Raw genomic sequence first — 27,528 nt, forward strand, 5'->3', positions numbered from 1 at the left:
AATGGGATGGTGTGGGGTGGAGGAGCTATAAACCTTTTTTTTTTTTTTGCATTGTTTTAAATTAAAAGTGCCATAACTTGATTTTTTCCCCTTCCTATTTGGATCTATTTAGAACATTAGATTTTGATATGTCTACCCTGCTTTGTTGGCATGAATAAATTATTAAACATTAGAGACTTGTGAAGAGATTTTTGGTTTCTAGGTTTGTTTATAATCTATACATCATGAAAGAGAACATTGATGGATAAAGAAACAATAGTAATGGGGAAATCAATGTGTATACCGTATTCAGTTTTTGTGGAAATGATTGATTTGTTGGTCAAGTTCTCCACCCCACCCCTACCTTGGCTATACTCACCAGACATGTAGAGACTCAGCTACATTGCTAATTCAAATAAATTTCCATCTCAAATATATATTCAAACATAAAATCTGCTTCTTGGGAAAACAATTATTCCCAAGAAAGAGTTCCAGTTGATCTTTCCCATATAAATATAAAGTCACTATGCCTAACTCTTCATTTTATAGACCTGGAGTTAACATTAACACTGTAAAAATCTCAACAATCTGTGCCTTGCACATCAGGTAACATTTTAAAAAAAATAGTGTTTTGTTTTCAAGTGATAAATTTGGATCTCTTTCTTAAAGAGTTTGGCATCTTTATGATTCTATGCAAAACTAGAGCTTCCAACATTAACATTAAAAAAGACCAGCCACAGACCAAAAAAAGAGGGGAAGAGGAAGGGAAAGGCTTATCAAAACATAAATTCCCAAGCCCTTCCACACACATTTCTAAAATACAAATATTCTCTGACATCTAAGAAAGAAAGGAGTAAGAACACTGCAAATTGTACAGAGATAATTGTTCAAGGCAGTTTCTTATCAAGGAGATGAATCTCACAGATAAAAAACAAAACAAAACAAAAAAAACCCAAACCCAACCCAAACCCTTTGTTCTCTTTGCTATCACTTAAGCTCATCTGTTGCACATACTTAAATGCCTTCAGTAACCTATTTTCCAGTGCTATATAATGCGCTTTTAAAAAATATATACATATATTTTCATTTCTCAGCCCCTGATTATTTGAGAATAAATAAAAGCCCTTAGTAATGTACACAATACAAGACTCCAGCTTATTCTTTTTCAAATTCTAAACTATTCTGTTTCTGTTAAAACTTATGAAGTGATGTGGCTACATGGTTTTGGAACAAGTCAGCTGCCAAAACCCTGTGTGCAAGTGCGCAATCTAAAGGATAAAGTCTTAGTATGTAGGAGGATGGGGGTGGGGGGGTGGGGAAACCTACAAATGCTACCTAAAAGAAAGTGACATTTAGATTTCAGTGTTCAGTTTCCTGGCGGGGACAAAATCTTCACGCCTAACCCAAATGACTTCCTCACTAGAGTTCTCCAGGCCACCATTGATGCCAGACAAAGCTGCTTGCTTCTTGAGCTGGGTCATCCTTGAGGCATGACTATCCATAGCTTGTTGGCCTCTTTCCCGCTGACTGAGAGAGGCAGCTTGTAGCTGCTCCTGAAGGTCTCTGTCCTCTGGGGACCCTTTCATGGATTTGCAGTATTCATCATCGTCACTAAGGATGTCCGTCTCCTTGATGTCATCTTGCTCCTCATACTGAGCAAGATCAAACTGTTCCTCTACCCAGCGGTCAGTGTCCCTGCCACTGGAGGGGTGCTGGGACTCTGTCTTAGGGCTGCTTGTGGAGACAGCATCTGAATCAATGGTAAACCTGTTTCGGGCCAGACGCCTCCTCCTTCTCCCAAGAGATTTACTTGGGGCAGACACTGCACACACACAAAACAAATATAAAAATAAAACCTCCATATGTTTTATGTGAAATGAAATTCCAGAAAATATGCCAACATAGATTACATTCCCCTAACAATTTAATCAATTTAATCATTAGATGCATTGAATCCAAGTTTACCTTGGTTCCCGGGAGAGATTCAAGTATTTAAAGAGCGACTGTGATAATGGATGAAAGGATAAAGAGAAACAAATTTCATTCCCTGAAAGAGAATCATTTTTCACTTGGATTCTGTCCACCTAGATGTCAGATGTAACAGAGTGTTTGCTGTCATTTTCTTAAACAAGTAGCTGAATGTGACCTTGGGTTTCTGATTGGTCAAGCCCATATGCCTAAGGAGAAAAGTCTACCCCTTTCCTCCTTTCCCTCCCCACTTTTAACAGTAACGCAGGCAATATCTTAGTGCTTTCTTCATGAATTAAGAAAGACCTTAAGGCAGTGGCCATGACTTGAAAAAGCTCTTTAGACCTAGAATATTTTCTGTACCAAAGGAGCAAAACCATCAATTTGCCTCCTTTAAGATTTTTAGCCAGGCCAAGAGTTCAGAATTTTATTTCTTCTTTCATTCACCCATCCATCCATTTATCCGTCCATTCAGACTGGTTCTCCAACTGCCCAGGAACTTTGGCCTGCTTTGTTTCCAATCTGGGCTGGTTCGTGCCTCCCTAGACAGCCTGGTGGCCTCCTGCTTCTAAGAGCTAGCCATATTGGTTCCAGACTTGGTGCAGACACACGAATAGCTTAGTTTCCTTTAGCTCATAATTTCTGAACTCAAGGACTACTTCAGCCCTCTCAGCAGCAGGGACCAAAGGACATGGGCCACTATGCCCTGTCCAGAATGGTTTTTAGAGTTCAACAAAGATTTTTTTGGGGAAAAAAACAAAACTAAAGTTGGTCAAAAAAGTTCATCTTCCTGGCCATCAAAATATATTCTTTATAATAAAGTTGATTACAGGCTCAGAGGATTAAACTTTACTTTGGAGCTCAGAGAACCTGAACATTGACTATACCTTTAGACAACTCCTATGGGTATCATCTGGCCTTGAACTGTTTCACCTTCTTGCAGAAGGTGGACTAGTTACCAATGACTGGGTCATTGAAAGAAATTAGTAATAAATGATTGTAAAACGCTTCATAAACAAAGTGCTGTAATCTTTCTACATAGGGAAAAGGGGGAATTCTAGGAATTATTGATTCACAAATATACTAAGTGCTAGTCACATGGCAATACAGCTGCGTCTCCGTCTCCTCTAGTGATAAAATGGTCATATTACAGACAAGAGGATGAAGTATGAGGATACAAAAGTTCAAACAGAGCCTAACGTCAAATCCCACAGAGAACTTCCTTGCCTGACACACAAATCATCACATTTCAAGGCAGCTCTATCACTGAAACTACTTTTAACTATTCCCAGATTATATCATGATTATCTAGAAATTTCAGTTAAAGGCTCAGTGGATCAACACAGGCATAGGGCACACATGACACTTGGACATTGGTTTGCCCTTTGGCTAATTTAGACCCCTATCCACTTTTTCATACCAAGGATGATGGTAAGAAAATGGTACGTTCCATCCTAAAACATGGACAAATATGCTCTGATATGGGAAGACATGAAGGTCATTTCCAGGAGAACTGAAAAACACTCAGAAAGATACAGAATTTCTGTTCAAATGTATCTCAATATCATAGTAGAATTTGGCTTTTTTTTTTTCCTGAGCCAGTTTTAACTCAATAATTGATCATTTGTGGTCAGAGCAATAACTAGGAATTTCTAAATCTGTTGTGCCAGCACATTTCTAAAGAAGGCTTGGTGGGAAAGGGGAAAAAAAGGGAGAGATACAAAGAGATACAGGGAGAGATACAAAGAAGCTTACCAAGGGTGAGGTAACTTGAGGGAAGTGAGGATAGAGAGGAAACTGTTTCTTTCTTACTTTAACTATTCCTTCAAACTAGGTGCTAAACTCAGCTATTTCTTTGTTGCTGAAGTATTGACAGTGCTGCCAATGCCTCTATAAATTTCAGGACTCTGGAATAATATTCTAGCTGCTCCACCTTAGTTACTGTTCTGACTAAAGTTAAATAAAGAGAGTCGAATACTATTAGACTTTCCTGGTGATGAGTCAGAGTACTCTGCTTTCATCTTTAGACAGATATCAGAGAGTGAAATTATCTTCATTTAGTGACAGCACGAATAAACATCTATCTGCTAAGTCCACTTAAGAACTTAGTCATCTTGGGTGAGCATATCCCACTTTATCAGACAAATTCTCTGATTTTCCCCAATTATCATCATGTGATCATATGTCTGATTACAGATATGAGCTCTCAGAAGGAGAAAGACAAATATGTTTTTAACAATGAGTCAATGAATTATTCATTTGCCCTATCCAACAGGAGGTGGTGAAAGTTCCTCAGGACATTCACAATGATGGCAAAGTTTGGAGTGTTTTTTAAAAAATGGCTTAAGAAATCTCATCAGGAACTCCTAATGAGTTCCCTAAAGATCAAAAATGCTTACTTTCAATGAACTTGAGTTCACTGAAATATGAATATGTAAAATATGAAAAGAGGCAAAATATAAATGGCTGAATGCATCATCATCAAATATTCCTGAATGGAGAACGGACAGCTGAGAATTTCCAAGTTATATTCTTTTAAAAGAAGAGGAAGAAAATGAGAAGTGAACCTTTCTAGCCTAAGGGCCCAATGGAACAACGTAAAGATAGACAGTATATTAGAATTGGCAAGATTCCTTACAGACATCAGTGCAGAACAGGACACATACTCTATGTAGTAGGCATTTAACAAATATTTGTTCATTCACTGAAACCTACCTAATGGAAAAATTATATTTATAACTTAGAAAACAGAGAATTACTTCTCAGCATTACCTAAGCTTTCTCTTTGAGGGTCTTCACCCAGTCACAGGACACTGTGTCTCTTAGATATAGCTGAAGAAAACGAGGAAGATGATGGAGGAAAGGTCAGACAGTGTAGGACAACTTCTGGTTGCCTCCAAGGGAGGAGGAAATGAAAATATCTGGATCTAATTAAGGAAAATTCTATCTTTTCTAGAAATATATCACAGCCAGGCTCCCAAAAGGATAAACTGCTACAAAACTGCTTTCCTCTCAACTTCTTATTTGTGTGTGTGTATGAGTGAAAGTGAGAGTGAGTGAATGAGTGTTTTGTGTATGTGTGTGTGTGAGGAATTGGAAGGGGAGGAATGAATCAACTTTCCCCTTTTTTATAACAGGTCAAACCATTCTCAAATTAAAAGACTCCTTCAAAAAGCCTCTCCTATGGATATGTTAAGATCATGTAAGATTTATCAAAAGAGAACAATAGGGATGACTTTCTCAATGATCCTCTGATTATTAAAAATTAAATGAAGCTGAAGATAAGGAAAGGTAAATTTGTGTTTGCCACTGCAATAGAGATGGAAGATAGTCAGCACGGATTTCATCAGAAGAGGTTTTCTTAAAGATGGAGAGGTCCTCCAGATGCTCTTCTTTATCAATATTGTTTTGATTCTATCAATCTCAGAGCATTATAGAGACTTCTGAACAAAATCCTTAATGATCCAAAAAGAATTTGGCCTGGCTACCATAATGGCTCAAAAATAATCTGCCCTTACAACCAAATGGGAAAAATCAAGTGTAAAAAAACACCTGTTGTCCAGAGTATGACATATATTTGTTTAGAAAACTGTAAGAATAAATTTATCAGTATAAGTATCTTGGACATTTAGTGCAAATAGAAAATAAAGTATAATCTTAATTAACAATTAAACAGGAAAATAGTAGGTTAAATGCACTATCTTTGGGAAGTGTTTTTAATGACTCTAAACTATGTCCTGAAACAAACTGGTCAGGTCTATATTTTTGTTTTAAATTCTTACCTTCTGTCTTAGAATCCATATTTAGGATCAGTTCCAAGGCAGAAGAGCAATAAGGGTCAGGCAACTGGAGTTAAGTGACTTGCCCAGGGTCACACAGCTAGGAAGTATCTGAAGCCACATTTGAACCTAGGATGTCCCATATCTAGGCCTGGCTCTCTATTCATTGAGCCACTTAGATGTCTATATTTTTTAACAGCAGTATTCTTCCAGAGATGTGGCAAGTGAGAAGCTTAGAAAATAAGGAAGAGGGGCACCTGGGTAGCTCAGTGGATTGGGAATCAGGCCTAGAGATGGGAGATCCTAGGTTCAAATCCGACCTCAGACACTTCCCAGCTGTGTGACCCTGGGCAAGTCACTTGACCCCCATTACCCACCCTTCCTACTCTTCCACCTATGAGCCAGTACACAGAAGTTAAGGGTTTAAAAAACAAAACAAAAAAAAAAATAAGGAAGAGCTGGGTTTGAGTTCTACCTTTAGCATATGCTGTGTGACCACTGTCGAGCCACTTAATTTCTCAGTGTCTTAGGCAATTCTAGAAGACTGTAAATTATAGAAGAGTTGCCAATCTGCATCACTGAGGGAATTTCCACATTAGGGAGTCCCCATAGAATTGAAATCACAGGTCTGGGACAAAAAAAAATCTCTCTAGATGTTGTATGCATGCAAGTTGTGAATGCTAACGCTACTAAAATATCAAAGTTGAGAATTACCAAAGAAGCAATGTAGAGACATACTTTTGGTGTGCTCAGGCTGCGATACACTAGCCATGAAGAATGGTGCAGGAGAAGCTAGTATAACAGACATCATCAAAGTGATGTGGGAGGGAGGGAGGCCAAGCATGAAGCTAAATCCAGAGATGCCTGATGGATAGTCTGTGTTCTCCACTGGTATCCACAGAGTTTCAGGAGCCAAAAAGAAAGGTCCGGCACTGGTAGGACTTTCCATGGAGGATTTATGTACGGATGTGGACAAGAATCATCAGTACAGGAAAGTTTATGATTTGTGCCATTTGCAGGAGCCTCCACTTCAATGGGATCACAGATCCATCAAAGCATTGAATTAAAAGAAGTCATATCAGGCATGAGAGCAAGGAAAGAAAGGAAGCCAACCTTCCTGCTATTTTAGCTGCCCACAAGACCAGAAACAATAACAAGAGTGAATGAGTTACTTAATCACTGTACTAATAGGTTTCCAGAACAGCTTGCTGGGAACTTGGTGAAAAAGTACACGCTTTGCTCTCTCTAAACAAAGCCAACCAGCATGCAAAGCAGCTCTCTTCATTCCTATGGAGTGATCAAGCCTACTCTGCAAAGAGGATGTTATTGCCACTGGCTTGGGAATAAGGGGTATGATAGAGCTCTCAGGTCAAAAGTAGGAGGGCAGTAAAGGGAAAAGGTATAAATAGATGATAATAGAAATGTAAGAGAAGGAGGAGAAATCACACCCAAGGAAAGCCAAAGCACCAGCCTTAACCCTACACAAAGCAATACCTTAGTCTTGCTCAGCAAGTAGGTTAAACTCACTTGGGTCCTATGATAGATTGGGGATGACAGGGATCTTTAAAATCTGTATCCCTACAGTACCTGCCCTGCTCATAGCTGGCCTTGCACCTTTAAGGGGGTATAGTCTTTTTCCTCCAAAAGGGACATATTGCTGAGATGAGGGCAGACTTTCTGTTTTGAGGAGCTGTCGTCTGTGTTTATCACGTAAAATTGAATGCACAGCCTTCAGAAAATCTTTTCTACTTTCTGGGGAGCTGAAAAAAAAAAGAAAGAAAAGATTCAAATAAGCTAAAAGGCAGAGGTCTTTAATATTTATCTAGACTTTCTAATGATATGGAACAAACAAAATCAAATGTCAAATAATCTCTTGTCTAATAGTTATGGACAGAATCATAGACTTAAAAACAACACTTTTTATGCTGCACTAACAAATTAGTAAACATGTATTTCTTTCTCCATAATATTTGATATTTATCTATTACCAGTACATACTTGTCTATGACTAGTGGTCTAAAAGTAGACAGATTTTATACAGCAAAATATAATTAAGCTCTGTTCTTTACAAGCATTTCAGAACTCAAAATACCTAAAATGCTTTCTTAATTCTGGACTGTATCTTTTTTATATCTATCTATCTATCTATCTATCTATCTATCTATCTATCTATCTATCTATCTATCTATCTATCTATCTATCTATCCATCCATCCATCTATCCATCCATCCACACATACATCCTTACCTTCTGTCTCAGGATAATTACTAAGTATTAGTTCCAAGGCAGAAGACAGGTAAGGGATAAATAATGGCATGGGTTAAGTGATTTGTCCAGAGTCATTCAGTTAGGAAGTGTTCGAGGCTGGGTTTGAACTCAGAACCTCTCATGTCCAAGCCTAGCTCTTTACCCACTGAGGTACCTAACTGCCCCTCACATTTTTATTTAATATTAAAGCCTCTGGATCTTTAAATATATATTGTATTTACTAAATGACTTATTCTTCTTGAGTACACATAGAATAGGCACAGTCAAAAATGCTTTTATTAATACATAGTAGATTTTACAGTGGATGGCTCACTAGTCTAGGCTAGGGCTCCACCATGATATCTCCTTGGACCACTGGCTTCAGCCTGTGTCTGCCTCAAATCTCCAGTTATAGAAAAGACACAATAAAATTGATATTTGATCCTCTCCTTTGTTCTCTCCCTCCCCCTCATCCCATTTCCTCAGTCTCTCAAGGATACTCTAAAGACAAATGTGAGCAAAGTAATTTTTCCAAGAGAGGAGAAATTTGGCATTAATTACTGCCAAAATATTATGACATAATCTAGATGTAAATAAAATAGCAGAGTTTCTATTGCATGCTACAAATATATAAAAACTTACATACTTCTTCAAAAGCCAAAGCATTAACCATTCTTATAGCCAGAATCTGTTGAACATTATTAATATCGGCTGTGTTGGCTTTTTAAATCCAGTGTAAACACCAAGGGAGTTTAAATTGCATGTTTTGTGGCTCAAGTTAATGTTTTTAATAGGCCCAATGACATAAAAAGTTCTCTACAGGAGCAAGCCATATAAAGGCTCTTCCATCAGAATATATAGTTTATGCATGCACACTTACCTGCAACAGAGGTGGAATGACCTCTCTGGTCTCCCTTCAGATTCAGATTTAACATGGACAATCTCACAGACTGAATTAGCTTCTGCATCTAGATAAATTGAGAGCAACACAAAGCAAGGATGAATTAATATATTTTTCAAATTGATGAACAAACACTGGATTTTACAAAATTGGTTTTCATTCTTCAGCATAAAGATGAAATCACACAAAACTCCTTATGTTCAAATCCCCCAAACCTAAAAGAAAAGTGTGTCTTCTTGGAAGCATAAAAAAAGCTGTTGGACCTTCTGTAATTTAGGACAGTGAAAGAATTCTTGACCAAACAATGGCTAGTAAGAATCAGTAGATGAAATGGACAATTCTGACTATATAATATTGAAAAATGTTTTCAATAAACAAAATCAATGCAGTTAGTGTTATAAAAGAAGCAGCTCCTCTAATTTTTATAGTATGATCCTTAATATTAATATCATGTATCCATTTAAAATATATTTCAGAATATAACATAAGGTATTAGTCTAAGGTTAATTTCTGTCAGACTGTTTTCTAGTTTTCTATTCAGTTTTTGTCAAATAATTCTTTGTAAAGAATAGAAAAATAAATTCTAATTTATCAAACACTGGATTACTGAGTTCCTGCCTTTCTGATTCTCTCTTATCTAGTCTGTCCTACTGAACTTCCTCTCTATTTTTTTTAACCAATACTAAATGATGCCTGATTCTTTATAATATGGTTTGAGGTTTGGAAGCACTAGTACTCCTTCATCTGTACCTCTTTTTCTTATTTCTTTTGATATTTTGGATCTTTTATTTTTCCAAGTGACTTATTATTTTATAAAGTACTATAAAGTATCCTTTTGACAGTTTGAGTAGCAAAACATTAAAACTGTAAATAAATTTTGGCAGTAATTATCATTTTTATTGCATTGGAATGACGTAGTCATGAGCAGTAATTATATTCCTCCAACTATTTAAGTTGTTCGCTATTTCTTTAATGGGCAGTCTGCAAATTAATTTACACAAACTATTTTATGTGTTTTAATAGACTGAAATGCTTATATTTTGTAAGTCAGTGGGGTTTTTCTTTCTACTATTGATTTTGCTATAGATAGGAGATACATTTTTTTTAAACTCTTACCTTCTGTCTTAGAATCAGTACTAAGTATTAGTTCCAAGGCAGAAGAGCAGAATGGGGGCTAGGCAAATGGAGTTAAATGACTTGCCCAGGATATATAGCAGAGTCTGAAGTCAGATCTGAACCCAGAACCTTCAATCACTAGGCTTGGCTCTCTATTCACTGAGCCACTTAACTTCCCCTAGGAGATGTTATTCTTAACAAAAAACCAAACCAAAACAAAACAAAAAAACATGAGATAGATGTAATTCTAAAAAACAGAGAGATAATTTTGATTTCATGAAAATGAAACATTTGTTTAAATAAAATTAATATGCTCATATTCAGTATACTTAGGATAAGAAGGTAAGTGATCAACTAGAAAAAAAATCTTTTTATTGGATTTCAATGATAAGAGCCTAGCATCCAAGATAAAAAAATAACTAATATAATACACACATATATGTATTATTGAATCATTCCCATTAATAGTGTTAAAACTAAATGAAACTCCTTTCTTTAATTTCTCCCAGGGCTCCCTGCTACAACTTCCTCCGACACCTCCTACTTCTTTTGTGGGAAGTGTGGAAGAAAAGTATCAAAGAGAAAGTTTGGCACCTTTTTAGAGTCACTCTGCTCTCTCAAGCCTTATCTACCCTGATCTCTCTCGGCACTTTTTCCCCTTTCTATCTACCTCCTAGTTTTCCTAGACCTTCCCCTTTCTAATTTAAATAAAACCTAACTATTCTAAACCCTAAAGTTGCTCTCTGATCTTTTATTTGAGCCCTGAAGGGCTCTGGTCAATTTCCCTCTTTTGGGGCTGGGGACCTCTACCTTCCTCTCTCCTCTCTCCCATCCATCAATCCTCCTACCGTCATCCCTTCACCCCCTCACAATAGGCATTATTGGTGGAGCTGTGAGTCAATAAAAACTTACTTATGCACTCTGACTGGCACTGTGCTTGCCAATTAATGGGGATATGAGAGAGAAAAAAAAGCAAAAGGCAGTCCCTGTTCTCAAGGAGCTCACAGTCTAAGAGAGGAGACTAAGCAAATAATTATATTCAAACAAATACAGACAGGATAAATTGGAGATGATCAACTAAACTCAGAAATTAGCAATAAGGGGGATTAGGGAAAGCTTCTTATAGAAGACAGGACTTGAAGGAAGTCAAGGAAACTAACAGGCAGGAATGAGGGAGAGAATTTCTGGGATAGTGAGAATGCAAAGAGGTGAAAAGTCAAGTATGAGAAAAAAGCAAGCAGTACTGAATCCCAATTACTGAATCCCAGGGTATTTAGGGGGTAAGGAAGTAATAAGAAAATTGAAAAGGTTATGAAAAGCTTGGAATGCCCAAAGGAGGATTTCATATCAGCCCTGTGCTTTAGGATTATAGTTTGGATTCAATAATCATCAATTTGATAGCTGAGTGGAAGAGGAACTGAGATGGGGAGAAATTTGAGACAGGTAGAACAATGAGCAGCAATTGCAATAGCTCAGGCAGGAGGTGACAAGGTCCTGATTTAAGGTGGTTAGGAAGGGTACATATGAGAGATGTTGCAAAGGCAGAATCAATGGACTTGGAAAGAAAATGGATGATACCTAGATTTCCAGCCTGACTGTGAGATGGTAGTTCCATAATAGGAAAGTTAGGAAGAAAGTTGAGAAGGAAAGATGAGTTCAGTTTTGGACATGAGAAATTTAATATATCTATGGGACACCTGATTCAAGATGTTGGATGGGCAATTAGAGGAACCAGACTATAGATTAGGAGAAAGGTTGGGGAAGGATAAACAGATATGAGAACCATCAGCATTAAGATAATTGAATCCTAGGAGTTAATGAGATCATCTGGCAAAATAATTGAAATCGGACATTAAGAGATCACTGGTAATTTTGAAGAGAACAATTTTAGTGTAATGATGTCAGAAAATGGACTGTAAGGAGTGAAGGGAAAGAAATGGGAAACATCTATTATAGATGGGCTTGTCAAGGAGTTTGGCCACAAAGAGTAGAAGACACATAAGAGTTGGGGCAGAAAGATAAAATGAGAGTTTTTTGAGGATGGAGGAGATGTGGGCATGTTTGTAGGCAATAGGGAATGAGCCAATAGAAAGGGAGAGATCGAAAACAAGTGACAAAGTAAGGAAGAAGGGAAGGGGGTGGAGGAGATGGGGATGAATGGGATCAATTTTGAATTTAGAGGAGTTTGTCTTAGATAGGAAAAGGGTCAGCTTATTCTGTGAGAAGGCTGTGGAGGAGATAGCTATCGAAAGCATCTGAATGATAAATAAGAAGAAGGAACTCAACAAATAGCTTCAATATTTTTAGGGCAATATGAGGCAATGTTCTCATCCCTTGGGAGTAGGAAGTGGTTGAAGTTATGGGAGGCTTGAGGAGGTCTGAAAAAGTTTAGAAAACCTGCTGCAGTGAGTGGGAGACTGAATGGATTAGGGAGGTATAAAAGGACCACCTTGCTACTGTGAGAGCCCACTTGAGATTATGTTACATAGATTTGCAGTGGCCCCAAATCAGAAGGGTTTCAAGATTTTCTTTAACTTCATTTAGGGGCATGAAAATAGGAATAAAGGCAAGGGATAGTGAGAGTACTCTAAAGCTGAAGTTTAGTATGGCAAGACCAGTAAAAGGATAATTGGGGGCAAAGTACAAGAGAAGAGAGGAAATTATTGAGTTGAGATGGTCCACCAAAGGGTCAAGATGGGGAAGGGCTGACAGTATGGAAAGTGCAGCAATGATAGGCTGGGTAGAAGGATTAGGTTGCTGTGAGGAAAAAAGAATAGGGTTAGAAATTGTAAGGCAGAGCAAAAGATAGAATGAAAAAACAATTATAAGATAAAGCAATACCAAAGTTCATGAACATAGAATTGAATTACTTGTGGGTAATGGCAAGATTAAGGGCATGACTATTTCTGTGTAGGGTGGAGGCATTAAGTCATGCGAAATGAGAAACTGAGAATGTGTTTGAGGGAGTATTATTATGTTGAATATATGTGAATATCAAAATAATATATGTCGAAATCCCCTGTTAAGGACAGGGCAGCTAGGAGGTGAAGTGGTTATAGTGCCTGGCTCGGAATCAGGAAGATGCATCTTCCTGAGTTCAAATCTAGCCTCAGACATTTATTACCTGTGTGACTCTGGGAAAGTCATTTGATCCTATTTGCCTCAGTTTGTAAAATCTGTAAGATGAGCTGGAGAGGGAAATGGCAAACCACGCCAGCCAAGAAAATCCCACATAGAGTCATGAAGAGTCAATGTGACTGAAAACAACAACAATAATTCTAAGGACAGAAGGAAAGGCTGTAAACCTGGTACTGAAATCACTGATAAAGTGTCCTGGGTGTTGGTAGATAAAAAGCTACCAGAATCTTGATTGGGTTAAAATTATGGATTAAATGAACCTCAGAGGAAGAGAGGTTACCAAGAATGGTAGAGGAAGGGTGTGGAAGTGCTAATGGAGAGAAAGGAGAGTTCTAACTGCACCATAATCAATGAGTTGGGGGAATATGAATGAAAATGTGACCAGTGCAGGAAAGGGTAGCCAAGTAAGCTATGTCATCAGGAGGGAGGCAGATCTCAGTTACTAACAGAAGACAAAAGGAATGAGAAAGAAAAATTTTTAAGAGCAAAGCAAGTTTGTCACCTAAAAAGCATGTATTCCAAAGACCACAGTGGAAATGTTAGGGTGTACAAATTTAAAAAAAAAAAAAAAAATATATATATATATATATATATATATAAATAAATAAATCTTTATTTTCTGTTTTGGAATCAATTTTGTGTTTTGGATCCAAGGCTAAGGGCTAGGCAATGAGGGTTATTTGCTAGACAGCTAGGAATTGTCTGAGGCCACATTTGAACCCAGGACCTCCAACCTCTAGGCCTGGCTCTTAACCCACTGAGCCAGCTAGCTGCCTCCAGGGTGTGTGAATGTTGAGTGAAATATTGGGGGGAGGCAGCAGGCTGAGGGGGTGGTAATAAAGGCTCAGACAATGGGGTGCAGGTAGGGATTGAGGGTTGTGCAATGATAGTTGGGGGTTCAGAACCACTGGGGTGGGGATGTTATATTAAGCCGAGACTGGAGATATGTCAGTCACCAAGGAATAAGTTTCAGCAGATTATCACTGTGGGAGGGGAGCAGCCAGTTTGTGGGGCAGGCCTGATGGGGAGCTGTTAGGGAAGGCTAAGCAGTGAGTCATGGATTTCTTTCTTGCTCTTTTCCCCCCTTAGTTACACATAAACGAAAATTAAAAATTTTGAGTTCCAAATTTTCTTTTCTTCCTTCTTCCCTTTCTCCCTCCTTGAGAAGGCAAGCAATTTGATATGGATTATACTTGTGCAGCCATGCAAAACATTTCCACATTAGTCATACTGCAAAAGAAAAAAGACAGACCCATAAACCCCAAGAATAATAAAGTATATGAATCTGGGATTTCTCATGATCTGGATCTTCAGGGTGGAGACACTCTGAGTCAGACTCTGGGTGGAGTCACCAGGGGTTTCAGGTGCTAAGCTAGAAAGCTGGGGGGAGAGCACAGGTTTAACCAAAAGGGAGGCTAGAACTTTCTCCCAGGGTGGGGCAAGCAAACAGAGTCTCTGACCTGATTATTGTGAATTATCAAATACCTTAAAGGAAGCCCAGTGGGAAGAAAGCAAAACAGCTGCAGTCCTGCTGATTAATGGATATCCCAAGGGAGGATGGGGGGGAGGGGGTGAAAGGAAGATAAAAATGAGGAAATAAAAAAGTTTATTCAAAAGAAACAAAAGAAAAAAAATTGTTTATAGACCTCATATTGGGACAGTTTAAGATTTGGAAGAAGGTGAAAGCAGGAGTCTAGCTTTGAAAAAAAACTATAGAGAGGAAATAGAAATAATTATAATAACTGTGTATAGTAATATGTTTTTATGCATGGGTGTGTGTGTGTGTGTGTGTGTGAGAGAGAGAGAGAGAGAAAGAGAGAAAGAGAGAGAGAGAGAGGAAGAGAGAGAGAGAGAGAGACTGAGAGAGAGCCAGACAGTTAAAGACAGAGAGATTGAGAGAGAGAGACTGAGAAATAGAAAAAGAGAGAGATAGAAAAGAGCAACAGAGCTAAACATAAAATGGACTCAACCTTAAAAAGTATCACTGAAAAAAACTTTAAAAGTATCACTGACAGTGAAAGAATATTATTTTAAATATAAATAAAAAATAAATAAAAGCATCTACCTGAATGCAGCCAAATTTTTAAATTAAAAGTTATCACAGAATTAATTCTAAGTTTATTTTGTCAGAAAGACAAAAAAGTTGGGAAATTTCAGTATTTACTAATGAAACATAACAAATTAATCAAAAAGATAAACCCCCGGAACTTAGATAGAACTTTGAAAACAAAAAAAAATGCAGCAAAATTTGATAACTATATGGTAAAAACACAACAGGAAAACTATGAAATTTAACTTTTTACTCAAATTTGGAACATTCACTGATCATAATGTGAGTGAGAAATCCTCCAGTTCTCCCTAAGATGAGGATTAGATTTTAATGTTAGCAGTAGTCTTTAAATAGTCATAATTGCAATTTTAGGATAGTTAAATAATGTTGGCATAAGTGAATTAATATCATAATACTCCTTTATGATGTTAGCAGTGTTTTTATGATTATTTTAGTATAGTTTTAAGGTATAAAATTAGTAGATAGTTGCTTTAATATAGTTAATCATGGTTCGCATAGGCTTTAGTTGTAGCCTCAGACTTGCTCTATCATGCACCCTCAGCAATTACGGTCTTGAACTTATGACTCAGTCTTCATTAGTAGTATAGAGGCTTTTCCCTTGGTTAAGCCTGATTACACCCCTAAACCTTCATATATATACCCCAGTATATATCATCAGGCTTTTGCCTCACTTGGAGGCCTGGCACCTCCCCTTCACTCTGGTCATCTTAGTATACATCATCCTTGACATCATCAGCCTTAGAAAGTAGGGTTCAGGCTCCCCCACTCTCCCTTGTCTATCAAGAGACTTCTATCAATGAGAAGGATTTCCTAGTTGCCTTAATCAATGAACATTGCTCCCATGTGCCTCTATTTTTAGCTGGGTATAACTATTGTCTTCGATTATTTTTGTACTGGTTTATAAATCGTGATATTCTTGGGGTATAAAGAAAGCCCTTTCACAGTGGTCTGGGTCTTTTGGTCTTGAGTAGAAGTCTGTCTTTATTGTGAAACTGGCCCTCTCCCAATAAACCTATTTCCCTTTGGCTTGGATCCTGAGACTTTGTTTTGTGAAGATGGGATTAACTCTCCCCTGCCCATTTTTAGATTTAATCACCAGAAGCATCTACACCCCACTTATCTTTAAGTATGGGGAGGTCTGTGATCCATGCATGCAATAGTGGGTGATGAATCAGAATCCACTAACTGCCCTTGGACAGTCCTAAGCAAAGCTTTAGCTATAAATGGTCCACGTAAAGTGGAAGGAAGGCACAGGAAGTGACGAAAGGAATGGTCTTTGAAAGTGGCAAGAACTTCCTGTGAGGAGGTCTTTTACCTTCAACTTGACCCTGGAGGAGCTCCTACTTAGAACCTTGGACTGCTTTTCTATTTTCCCTTAGAACTACCACATGGGTGAGTGAAAGAGGCTGACTCCTTTCCCTGGCTTGTTTTGGAGGTACTAGCTTCCAAAGAGGCTCCTCGTCTTGGAGGAGGCCTTGTGGATAAAACCCTTCCTTTGGGCCCCTTTGCTGGGGCCTCTTAAGCCCTGCCTGGTTCAAACCAGGCCGGAGTAAATATCTCTCTCTGATTTTCTTACTTTCATTCTTTCTCCTTTTGTAAATAAACTATTACAAAAAGTCATTTGGAATTGAGTAATAATTCCTGGCGACCACACTCTTACAAATTTAGTCCAACCCTTTTATTTTTACCCCTTACATTCTGGTCCTTACAGTTTCTCTCATTGGTGTTTCTGTGGTTAGAAATTTCACCATAATAACTCCTCCAGGGTAGGTAGCCATCCTCTCTGGAAGCCAGAGAGTTAAACTCTGTTCCAGGTAGTGGGAAGAAAGGGGAATAAAAAATATTTGGATAAAAGATCAAATTATAGTAACAATAAAAATAATTTACATACATACTGTGTGTTTGGAATTCAGGGAGGTGCCATTTAAAAGTATTTTACAAACTTCCTGTGGACGCATGGGGACTTTGAGACTACATTCCCCGTGATCCAATGTATAGGGAGCTTAAATGTGGAGGGCGGCCTGCAGAAGGCCTCTATTACCTGAGTGAGCTCTCTAGCATGGGAGACTAGGAAGATGGGTGGAGATACAGATGGGCGATAATTTTAAAGATAGTCAGGTGCAGTCATATATATTTTACCAACATGACCATGGCAATTAAAATATTAATTTCTCTTATAATCTCAGTCTTTATCATTTTTAATTGTAACATTAATGGCAACCACATGAAGTTTGGATTTTGAATTCTCAATTTTCCAGATAGCTTAACGAGAGCATTTAGAGTTCTCTTAAAAGCCATGCTTTCTTTTTGGCCATTTTGCTCAGCTCTTTTGAGCAATTTTTTAAAAAAGGAGAGTGGCTTTGCTCGCCATGTTTTTGCCTGCCAGCCAGTTGAGCCCGATCCACCTTGGGGCATCAGAGCAGCTTACCCCCGCTGCCTCTGCCGCCGATCTTCCTGACTACCGACCTGGCCTCTGTTCCTGCCTGCCCTGATCTCTGCCGAATCCTGAGCCCCAACAGTGCTGACCCCCAGCTGCCGCTTTCACTACCGCCCTGCCCTGACTTGCCATGATCTTCGGAGACTGCTGCAGCCTCTGCCGCTAAAGATTTGTTAAGTATTTCCCCGACTCTTAACCTGAAAGATGCTTTACTCCATTCTTGCCCTCCATGGGGCACCTCCTCTCACAATCTCTACACATGGGATTTTCTAAAAAACTCTCCTAAGCTTTTCTCTAGCCCCGAGCCCACGATCCCACGTGGATGCTAGTGTCTGAACCTTGAACTTTAAAACCTCTTAAGAAGAACCTTAAATTGAACCAGAGGTGGATTTTAAAACCTCAGAACTGAATGGGTTTTAAAAGGACTGTGTCTTACTGTATTTTGCTGATTAGTTTTGTGAATTAATTTTGTTTATATTGTTGATTTTCCTGTTGCACTGAATCACTTTAAGCTAATGAAGTTTCTGCTTATGATTTTATTGTAACTCCCAAATAATGAAAAAAAATCTCTTAGAAACAGTAGAAGGTTTTTTTTTACTGCATAGCTTGTTATCTGGTACTCATATTGTATTTCCTAATTTATTTAAGGTTTTACTGTACCAAAACAATGCTGTTATATGTACCATCTATGAACATCTTATAGGATCACATGTCTTTTAAGTTTTATTCTATCTTGGTAATTGTATAAAACCTTGGAGGTTTCGATGCTTTGAGATTTAATTTGTAATTTTATGAGAGGTCTTTTAAATTTTACTTTAGATCCTAGTCCTTTCTGTATAAATGATAAGGTTTTTATGTATTTATTTTAAAGAATTGTTGTCTTAAAGGATAAGCTTTTATATATTTTATTATAAAAATTGTTGCCTTAAATGGGTAGAAGCATAAAAATTTCCTACCCGGGTTTTTTTTAAAAGAGGAAGCCAAGAGAACTCCTGTATACTTCTATCAGAAGGATCTAGAATTCCTGAGGATAATTTAGACCAGAAGGTTTTTTTTTAATATCAGAGTTTGATATGGAGGCAGTAACAGAGTTTGTTGAGAAACTATCTTAGCCAAGATTTAAAATTTGTAACAAGTATATGATTTTTTACATATGATACTCTATTTGAATGTGCATTGTGAATCTGTTATTTTGTAAAACCCATTTACACTCACGGAAAATGAATCTCATTTTTGGGTAAAAGAAACCCTTCACTAGTTCTAAGCTATACATTTATTTATTTATTTGTTTGTTTGTTTGTTTGTTTATTTATTTATTTGATTTTTAAAACATTCTTTTATTTAATTAGAGCAATTGATTTTTCCTTTTTCTCCTCTTGTACTGGAAGTACATGTATAATCATTATTTATCCTTTTTTTGATTTTACAGTGATATAAACTTAAGGCAAATATATATTTGCTATAATGATGCATACCTGAAGAGCCTGAGACTGTGGGACTGTGATTTAATGCCTCTTTGTCTGATTCCAGGAGAAATGCTAACAAGAGCCACATGGTCATGGAGATTTGACTGAGAATATGCATGGATTGCAGGAGTTCTATGCCAGTACTGAAGGGCTTGAAACTGGGGTTTGAGTTCTGGAGTCCCAGTCTTTTCTAACACTTTAGAGGATGAGGGTCCCCTTTAACTTAGATTCCTAGTAAAGCACCTAAGATTGGTTATTTATTGGCTCATTCCCTGAGAAGTTGAAGGCAAATCAGACCAGGGAGAGACATTCCCTTATTTCTCTCTCTATATAGAGAGAATGGCAATTTTCTATATTCCTGGCCCTGAATAGATAAATGCAAACTGCTTAAATCACTTTAATTGGGCCTTGATTCAAGGGCCTGTTATTCTTTTTATTTTTTTATTATTTCTTTTGTCAACTGATTTCAACCCCCGTGACTCAGCCATGCATCCTTATCTGACCTGAGGTACCCTTTTCAGGGGAGGAATGTGTTGTTTGGAATTTTCCTCAGGGGGATGTGTGTTAAGTTTCTTAAAAATTGATAATGTAAAATTATATGTATATTTAACTCTTTTAGGAGTAATTTCAGGGGGAAATGTATAATTCTTAGAAGGAAATGTATGTTTTATAATCTATAATGTAAAGTTTAAATTCTTTTGAGAGTAATTTCAGGATAAGGATTTTGCCTTCTCCCCAGAATCCAGATGACAGACCTGTTTGGTGAGGGCACTATGAAGATGTCTGAAGACCCTTCACTGGACCATAAAAATCAATTTTGAACTTTGGGTGCAGTTGATTTGAACTATGGGGAGTTGAATGAATTGAACACATTTGTTTTGAATGTACACTCTTATACCAATAGAGGACTGCCCCCAAAATGGCTTTTTGTCAATGCATCTAGTTTTACCCATTTCTTTTATCCCCCAAATTCCTGAAATTCAGAAGTTGTCTATGTTTACAGATCCAGCGAAGAAAAAGGGCCAACCCTTTTTTTTTTTTCTGGATCTCAGGGGGAAATGTGTGTTTGGAATTCAGGGAGGTGCCATTTAAAAGTATCTTACAAAATTCCTGTGGACATGTGGGGACTTTGAGACTACATTCCCCGTGATCCAATGGTTTTTGGATGTGGGGACGTCAGAGACGTATAGGGGAGCTTAAATTCAGAGGGCAGCCTGGAGAAGGCCTCTTGGTTACCTGAGCAGGGTCCCGGGGGACAGAGAGGAGTAGGGAAGGCCATATGGAAGAAAATGGCGGAGGCACCATTTAAATAGATTTCGCATGGTCGATTTATCTCTGTCAGCATGGCTTGTATTAAAATACTAATTTCCCTTTTAATATCTGCCTTCATCATTTTTAATTGTAACAATACTAGAAATCCATGTCAAGAATCCCAAAGGTATATATCATAGTGACTTTACCTGCACTTGTCAAAGCTCGAACCTGAAGAGCTTCAGTAGGGATCATGTGACGAAACCGAAATGGGTCCCATTCCTCGTAAATTGAAAGCCTGTGAGATCCTACCTGTAGGAAGAATGGAAACTACTTCAGTAAAGAATAATGTATTCCACGTGGTAATTGGGTGTTTCATAGTACTTATAGGGATCAGAGGAGATAACATAAGCAAAGTGTTTTGTAAACCTTAAGATTTTTATACAAATATAAACTACAATTATTATTTATAGACCAGTTATAATAATTCGTAATGCTAAAGTGCTTTAAAGTTTATAAAGCACTTTGGTCACAAAAATCCTGAGAGAGAGGTAGAATAAGTACTCTAGTTTATAGGTGAGATAGCTGAATCTTTGAGAAGTTAACCTGTAAAATCATCCAGCTAGTAAGAGTTGGAGATACAAGACTCACAACTGTTATTTCTAACTTTATGACTCCACACTATATGACTATACCATATACTAGGCAGCTCAAATTGATTTTCAAATTGTGATTCCCAACTGAGGATCTTCCATCCTAGGGACCTTCCTTCCCCTCTATGATTAGCAACCAATATAAGTAAATTTTAAAAAATTAAAAACTTCAAAAAAGGAATATAAAAGGAATATAACCAAGGGTTTCACAGAGAATTATAGAATCTCATGGCTAGAAAAGCCATCATCAAAAGTCATGAAATCTAACAAATACACAAACAAGAGTCTTTTCTACATCACTTAACAAATTATCACCCAGACTTTTCTTGAAGACCTCTGGTAAGGGGGAAACCAAGCAGTTTTTTGGATAGCTCCTCTCATTATCAAGTTTTTTTTATATCAATCCTATATTTACACTTTTGCAACTCTAGTTTTGCCCTCTAGCATCAAACCTTTCTCCTATGTGACTGCTCTTGAAATACTTGCAGACTGCTATTTTGTCACCCCCTAATTCTTTCTTTTTCTTTTTTTTAAAACCCTTGCTGGGTTTAAATACTTTTTTGGTTTACTATACTTTATTTACTTTTAATAATAATAAATAACATATTTATTATATAATATAAATAATAAGCAATAAGTTTAAATACATATTGCTTAAATACTGATACTAAGTATGGGCTCTAAGGTACAAAGGCGGCAAGGGCTAGCCAATGATTTGCTGTGGGCCACATAGCTAGGAAGGGTCTAAGGCCACATTTGAACTCAGACCTTTTCAAGGTTTACCACTTGTAATTTACTATAACTGGCATTGCGAAGACTTTTCCAGGTCTAAGCCAAATAAATGTTTAACTAGTTGGCTATGCTATTTAGGATTTCAAATATAACCTTCATTGAAGAGAAGAGAGAACCAAAGTAATCTTATAGAGTAAAACTCGACATTGCATCCTGAATTTAAAAATATAGTCTTGAAGATATGAATAATTAAAACTACTCATAGTATATTGGATCTTCAGGTTGCAGATCTGTCCATGGATTCTGGTTCTCTATCCATTGTGCAGTCTAACTGTTCTCCTCTAATTCTTTCTTGACAAAAGAATTCCTCAAGGCCCTTTACCATCCTGAAAACTCTCTTCTGTTGATCAGTGTCTTTCCTTCCTAAAATGTGGCACTGAGAACCAAAACAATACCACAGATGTGGAAGTGGGGGCTGGCTGATGAGAAATAAATGTTGCTGACAGGCAAATAGAGAAAAAGTAAGCAATTTTTTTAAGGAAGTAGAAGGTAGGAGGTAGAGGAAAAAAGGGAAAAGGAACTAAATAGATGTTATTAATGGTTTTCTGGTTGGTCACTCACAATAGCTCTTTCTTTTTATCTTTTAAGTGGAAGACTGCTTGAAAGTGGTAAACTTTGAAAAAAAAGATAATGCCGATAAACATCTCAGTGCCTTTTCTCGGATATAAGTCATAAAGCTCTTAAACAAGCATGCCTAAAGAACACGTAGAAAGAAACCCCCAAAACAAATCTTACAAGTTTCTTCTTTTGTTTGGAACCATCTTTATACACGAGGACCACAGCCATTTTGAACACTGGAAAAAAAAATAATGTCAGTTATTTTTTTTTAAAGATATTTTCTCTTTTCAGACAAAACTTTCGGTTAGTTTAGTTGAGTGGAAAACAAGTCTCTCTAGAAATATACACTGTTCTTATTTTATATGTATAACTTCAGCTATCACATATGCAGCTTTGCCTCACTTAAATCTAATTTATTCATGTCTCAAAAGATATCATCAGTGATGTCATTTTGGTACAAAAGACAACAACCAACCAATGTAATTCAGGAGCTATGAGTGTAACCAATATTGAATATAAAAGTTGACCTTGGAGATCAGTAATTACAATATTCAACTTTATTTTACTTAAAAACATTTTTCATATTGGTAAATTGTCTTTTACTACATTTAAATAAAAATCTATCTCACAATTAAATACTTCAATATTTAAACAGTTAACCTGTTAAGAAAGGGTATTTGCTTTAAACAACACTGTTTGCTGCTTTGGACCCAAGTTTTATGACAATTAAAATTATTTACCTACACAACAGGGTGATTATTGCTGTGTTTATAATTCTTTTGGGTCTGCCTTGTTTTTAACCATCATTTTTACAGATAAGGAAACTGAAGCCCAAAAGAATGGTAAAATTATTTGTCTATAAGTTATAAGGAATGGAATAAGCCAACACTAGAATCCAGATTTCTTAATTCTAAGTCCAGTACTTAACTTACCAAACATTTATTTCTCATAATATAGTTATATATGTTTTTCAACCTACCCTACATTAAGTCAGTAAATGGTATATAGGCAATCATTGGTTTATCTAAAACCACTTTTCTATTTTTAAAAATAAATTTTAACCTTAATGAAACAATTTTTACATGACCTTCATTTTCTAGCACGTTTTACTCTTTGTTCCTCTCCATCACACAGACCCAAGATAACCCTTATAACAAATAATTTTGTTTTAAGCTCATGAAAATATATCTTTAAAAAGACTGATAATAAGTCCTCAAGGGCAGGCAACACATGTTTTGACACAATTTAATTGCCATCACCCAAAGTTTCACTCTCCTTTCACTCCTCTTGATTCTTTTTGAGCACAATGTGTCCTTGGTTTCGAGGACTCTTAGTTATTTCAGCCAGTCTTGGGCACTCAGTCCCATAGCTGATACTGCTAAGACTTTTTAAGGTATAAGCCAAATACATTTTTTAAAATGAGTTGGCCATGCTATATGATTAATTAGAAGGTTTAATTTAGTATTTGGGAGAACTTCATTGACATAGTAGAAATACCAATTCAGATAACTATTTTTGTTTCAAAAAATATCAGCTTGGGAATCAATTTCTCATCTAGAAAAATTTCCCTGGTTGTCTCTCCTTCTTCAATATTACTATTTATACTTACCAAATGCTGCCAATTCTGGCTCTTTTTTCCACTTTCCAAGTGAGGTTGGAGGATTTAGCCAGATTACTGTAGTATGCAATAGTAAATCTCCCATGGATAGATCTGCAACCTGAAGATCCAATATGCTATGAGTGGTTTTAATTATTCATCTCTTTAACACTGCATTTTGAAATTCAGAAATTGATTTCTAGTTTACATGAGATAAGACAATGAGAGAAGTAAGGAGAGTCTTGAGGACTCCAAAGTTACCCAAGTGGTTAAAAAAAAAACAAACTAGACTTATTTCATTACTACTCCTTCAAAGAGGATGATTACCTCCCTGAAGGCAGGAGCTACGCAGGTTGGAGGAGAAGCATGATGAACTCACCAGAGCAATAGCTTCTGAGGGCATGGTTTAATGCAGAGTGTCCCCTACATAAGGCTCATACATAACATTCTTGAGTCTGGCCTAAATTAGCTTAAAATATAACTGGGAAATATTTAACTAAAGAAATAAAAATACCATAAAACTAAGACAACACTGATAATATAGTTTTCTAAGTCAAGGTCCCCATTTCTATTTGGGTTTGATGCCTTTGGTTTAATGGATCCAAGCCTACTGAGATCCACAAGCTTAGAGATCTATCTGAGAATTTAACTATTTCAGCTAGCTTAATCAATTACAGCCTCCAGAAGGGAACTCCCTGAGATGAGGAGCCATTTGTACCTAGCCCCATAAAGATGAATTTTCACCTCAGACACTTCCAAGCTGTTTGACTCTGGGAAAGTCACTTAATCCTAATTGCCTAGCCTTTACTGCTCTTCTGCCTTGGAATTGATACTTAGAATTTATTCTAAGATGGAAGGTAAGGATATTATTTTTTAAAAAATGAATTTCCACCACAGCTAGCTCTGATGTAGATTAGCTAGGTGGGAGGTGTAGTTGGGTTTTTTTTGTTTGTTTTGACAAGAAAAGAATTTTTTATTGACATGTGAAAAGTAATAGAGGAGTGCGATTATGAATTATGTAGACTGTAGCTTGGCATTTACTAGAAAAGGATCCTGAGCACAGACATCATTGCAAAAATAATTCCACCTCTGCAGTATCCATCATATCCATCCCCAACTCTCCCTTTACACTTTCCTAAGATATGTATTGTGCATTAGAGCGGATTATAATCATTGGTAATTTGTCATGAGATGCAATGTGGTGGCTGAGGTGGCTTCAAAGTCAGAAAAATTTGAATTCAAATCTGGGGGAGGTGTACTTTCTAAAGGAAGTTGGTTTGCTCTTTTGGATTTATGCACTATGCTCTATGTCCTTCCACTCTGCTAGGCAGATGGATAGCAATTATACCCTTTTTTAGATATAGTTCCTGAAACCCAGGGCTCATGGAAAGCTATTGATAGCTAGCCTATGAGATGCTAGTAAAATTGTACAGAGAAATTTAACATCAGTCCCATCCAATCATAAAATTTTCTAAAGCCCCATTTGAAACATTCAGGAGAAGCTATAGAGGAAAGACTATGGATCTTGGGAAGGGGTTGTAATATGTACTTCTAAGAGTTAGGATCTGTGCCAGCCTTTTTAGCAATCTGTATGCTGTGTAGAGGCTAAAATAGAAACTTTACCTGGACCAACCCTTTGCTGTTTTAAGATTTTTTTTAAAAAGACCATCTTAAAAAAAGTCCATCCGTTTCTTTGTAAACTTATCAGTCTGTTTGCTTCTTGAATATAAAATTAATCTCTTCTGTAGTTTTGTTGGATAAATTCTGGAGTTTATGGTCTAATCTAATAAATTTTGTTAATGTAGAATTTAAATTTCTTTGATCTTTCCTTGTTCTTCACTAGTCCAACATAAGCCTAAATATTATTATATGATACTCAATTTTTTAATTTCTTTTTGGTAGCTTGTATCCTTTCCCATTGTTGTAGTACTGAAGTTTAATGCCATATGATGTGTTCAACTAAATCTTGGTTTCTTCCTAGTTGGTGATGAATAGATTCTTTAAATTTAAAGTTTGCTTACTGTCTTCTATTCTGGAAAATTTTATTTGATGATTCCCTGAAATAAAATACTCATATTCTTTTGTTTTTCTAAATTCTCTGGGAAGTCAGTAATACTGAGATTTATCATCCAGGGCTATCAGTTGGGTCTTCATATTTTTCTAATAAGTTATATAATTATGAGATTTTGGGGGGAGTCTTTTTTCCAGTTGTTGAATTATGTACAAATCATTTTTCTGCTACAATAATGCTTTTTAAAAAGCATCTTAAGGTTTTCCAATTGTATCTTTCCCTACCACTTGTTTTTTTCTTCATTGTTGGCATTCTTTTTTGGAGCCACATTTTAAGTTCTTGCTTAATTTTTTCATGTGATCTACTGTTTTCCAAGCACTTTTGCATCTGATCTTGTGATTTCCTCAAAATTGCCAATTTTTATTAATTCCTTCAAATGAAACAATTATGAAATTATTCTGGGGAAAGCTTACATTTCCTCTCCACCCTCATTCTCCTATCATTTTTGGTACTTTAGCTGATTCAGTTGCTCTATATGATTTGAAATTCTGCTTTGTACACTTTCTATTTTGGTTGGCTTTTATTTCCCTGGTACCTAGGTTAAGTTAACCAGAAATGCAAACAGATCTTAAGGCTAAGGAGTTTTCTCATAATTATACATCTTAACCAACTTATATACCTTATCTGAAAACTGGTCCCATATTGATTAATCAGTTATTATTTCAATGTTCCTTGTTTATAGATGTTTACAATGTTTATAGATACTTGGGAGAAGTAGGATATCTCTTTTCTTGAATTCAGGTAATTGTACTTATTCATTCTCCTCCTAGAAACGTGTAAAGTCTCTAATCTTTCATTTGGTTAGAAATCAGATTACCTAATGTTGTACAGTTTCTTTTTAATTAATTGGTCTTACTTGATTATTTTTAATGTATAAAAACCTGTCTCTGCCAGTATTCAGGGTCCCTAAATTGAGAAAGGAGTATGATAAAAATTGTTAGTTATCTGAGCTTAATGAATCAATATGCTAGGATCAGCTAGGTGGCTGTGTGATCCTGGGCAAATCACTTAATCCCTATTGCCTAGCCCTTACTACTCTTCTGCCCTGGAACCAATATACAGTACTGATTCTAAGGTAGAAGATAAGGGTTTAAAAATATTAATAAATTGATTTACTCAGAAGATCAAACTTTGTTTCCCTAATATTTCATCTTTTGCTCATTCCATCTGGAGCCATGTGGTAGTGTTAAAGAAATAAGGGTACAGTGAGGGAGATATAGATGTATAATGATGGTGATGATGAGTATCTGTCTATAGTCTCCTCAGCTGCATTTGGTGGGAGGAACACCTACTCCTATCACCCTGGCTACTGCTGTAAATTATCCCTTTCTCTCTAACAGGTTTGGTTGATAACCTGTTAGAATTCCTTTAACAGCTGCCCAAGTAAGAACCCTTGAGAGGTTAGATAGATGGGTAATCTCTCCAGGCCCAACCTGGGGTTGGATAAATTGGTATTAGGTTATTGATCAGCCTTAGATAATGTTCAGGATATGACTGCGTTTGA

At 36.8% G+C, this 27,528-nt stretch overlaps 1 protein-coding gene across 1 annotated transcript in view; it reads right to left on the bottom strand.

Annotated features, from left to right (window-relative positions):
• Positions 1-1,331: 1,331 nt before the first annotated feature.
• The window catches only part of TIAM1 (TIAM Rac1 associated GEF 1), a 121,484-nt gene continuing 95,287 nt past the window's right edge, over positions 1,332-27,528 (bottom strand). The window contains exons 20-25 of the mRNA XM_044666876.1: positions 23,966-24,074; positions 22,534-22,592; positions 20,563-20,665; positions 8,854-8,941; positions 7,314-7,486; positions 1,332-1,801 (exon numbers count right to left, since the gene is read on the bottom strand). Coding sequence (XP_044522811.1) covers positions 1,332-1,801; positions 7,314-7,486; positions 8,854-8,941; positions 20,563-20,665; positions 22,534-22,592; positions 23,966-24,074 — 1,002 coding nt within the window. The remainder of the gene's footprint in view (positions 1,802-7,313; positions 7,487-8,853; positions 8,942-20,562; positions 20,666-22,533; positions 22,593-23,965; positions 24,075-27,528) is intronic.

Source organism: Gracilinanus agilis, chromosome 3, assembly GCF_016433145.1.
Source record: "Gracilinanus agilis isolate LMUSP501 chromosome 3, AgileGrace, whole genome shotgun sequence".
In the NCBI taxonomy this organism is placed as follows: domain Eukaryota; kingdom Metazoa; phylum Chordata; class Mammalia; order Didelphimorphia; family Didelphidae; genus Gracilinanus; species Gracilinanus agilis.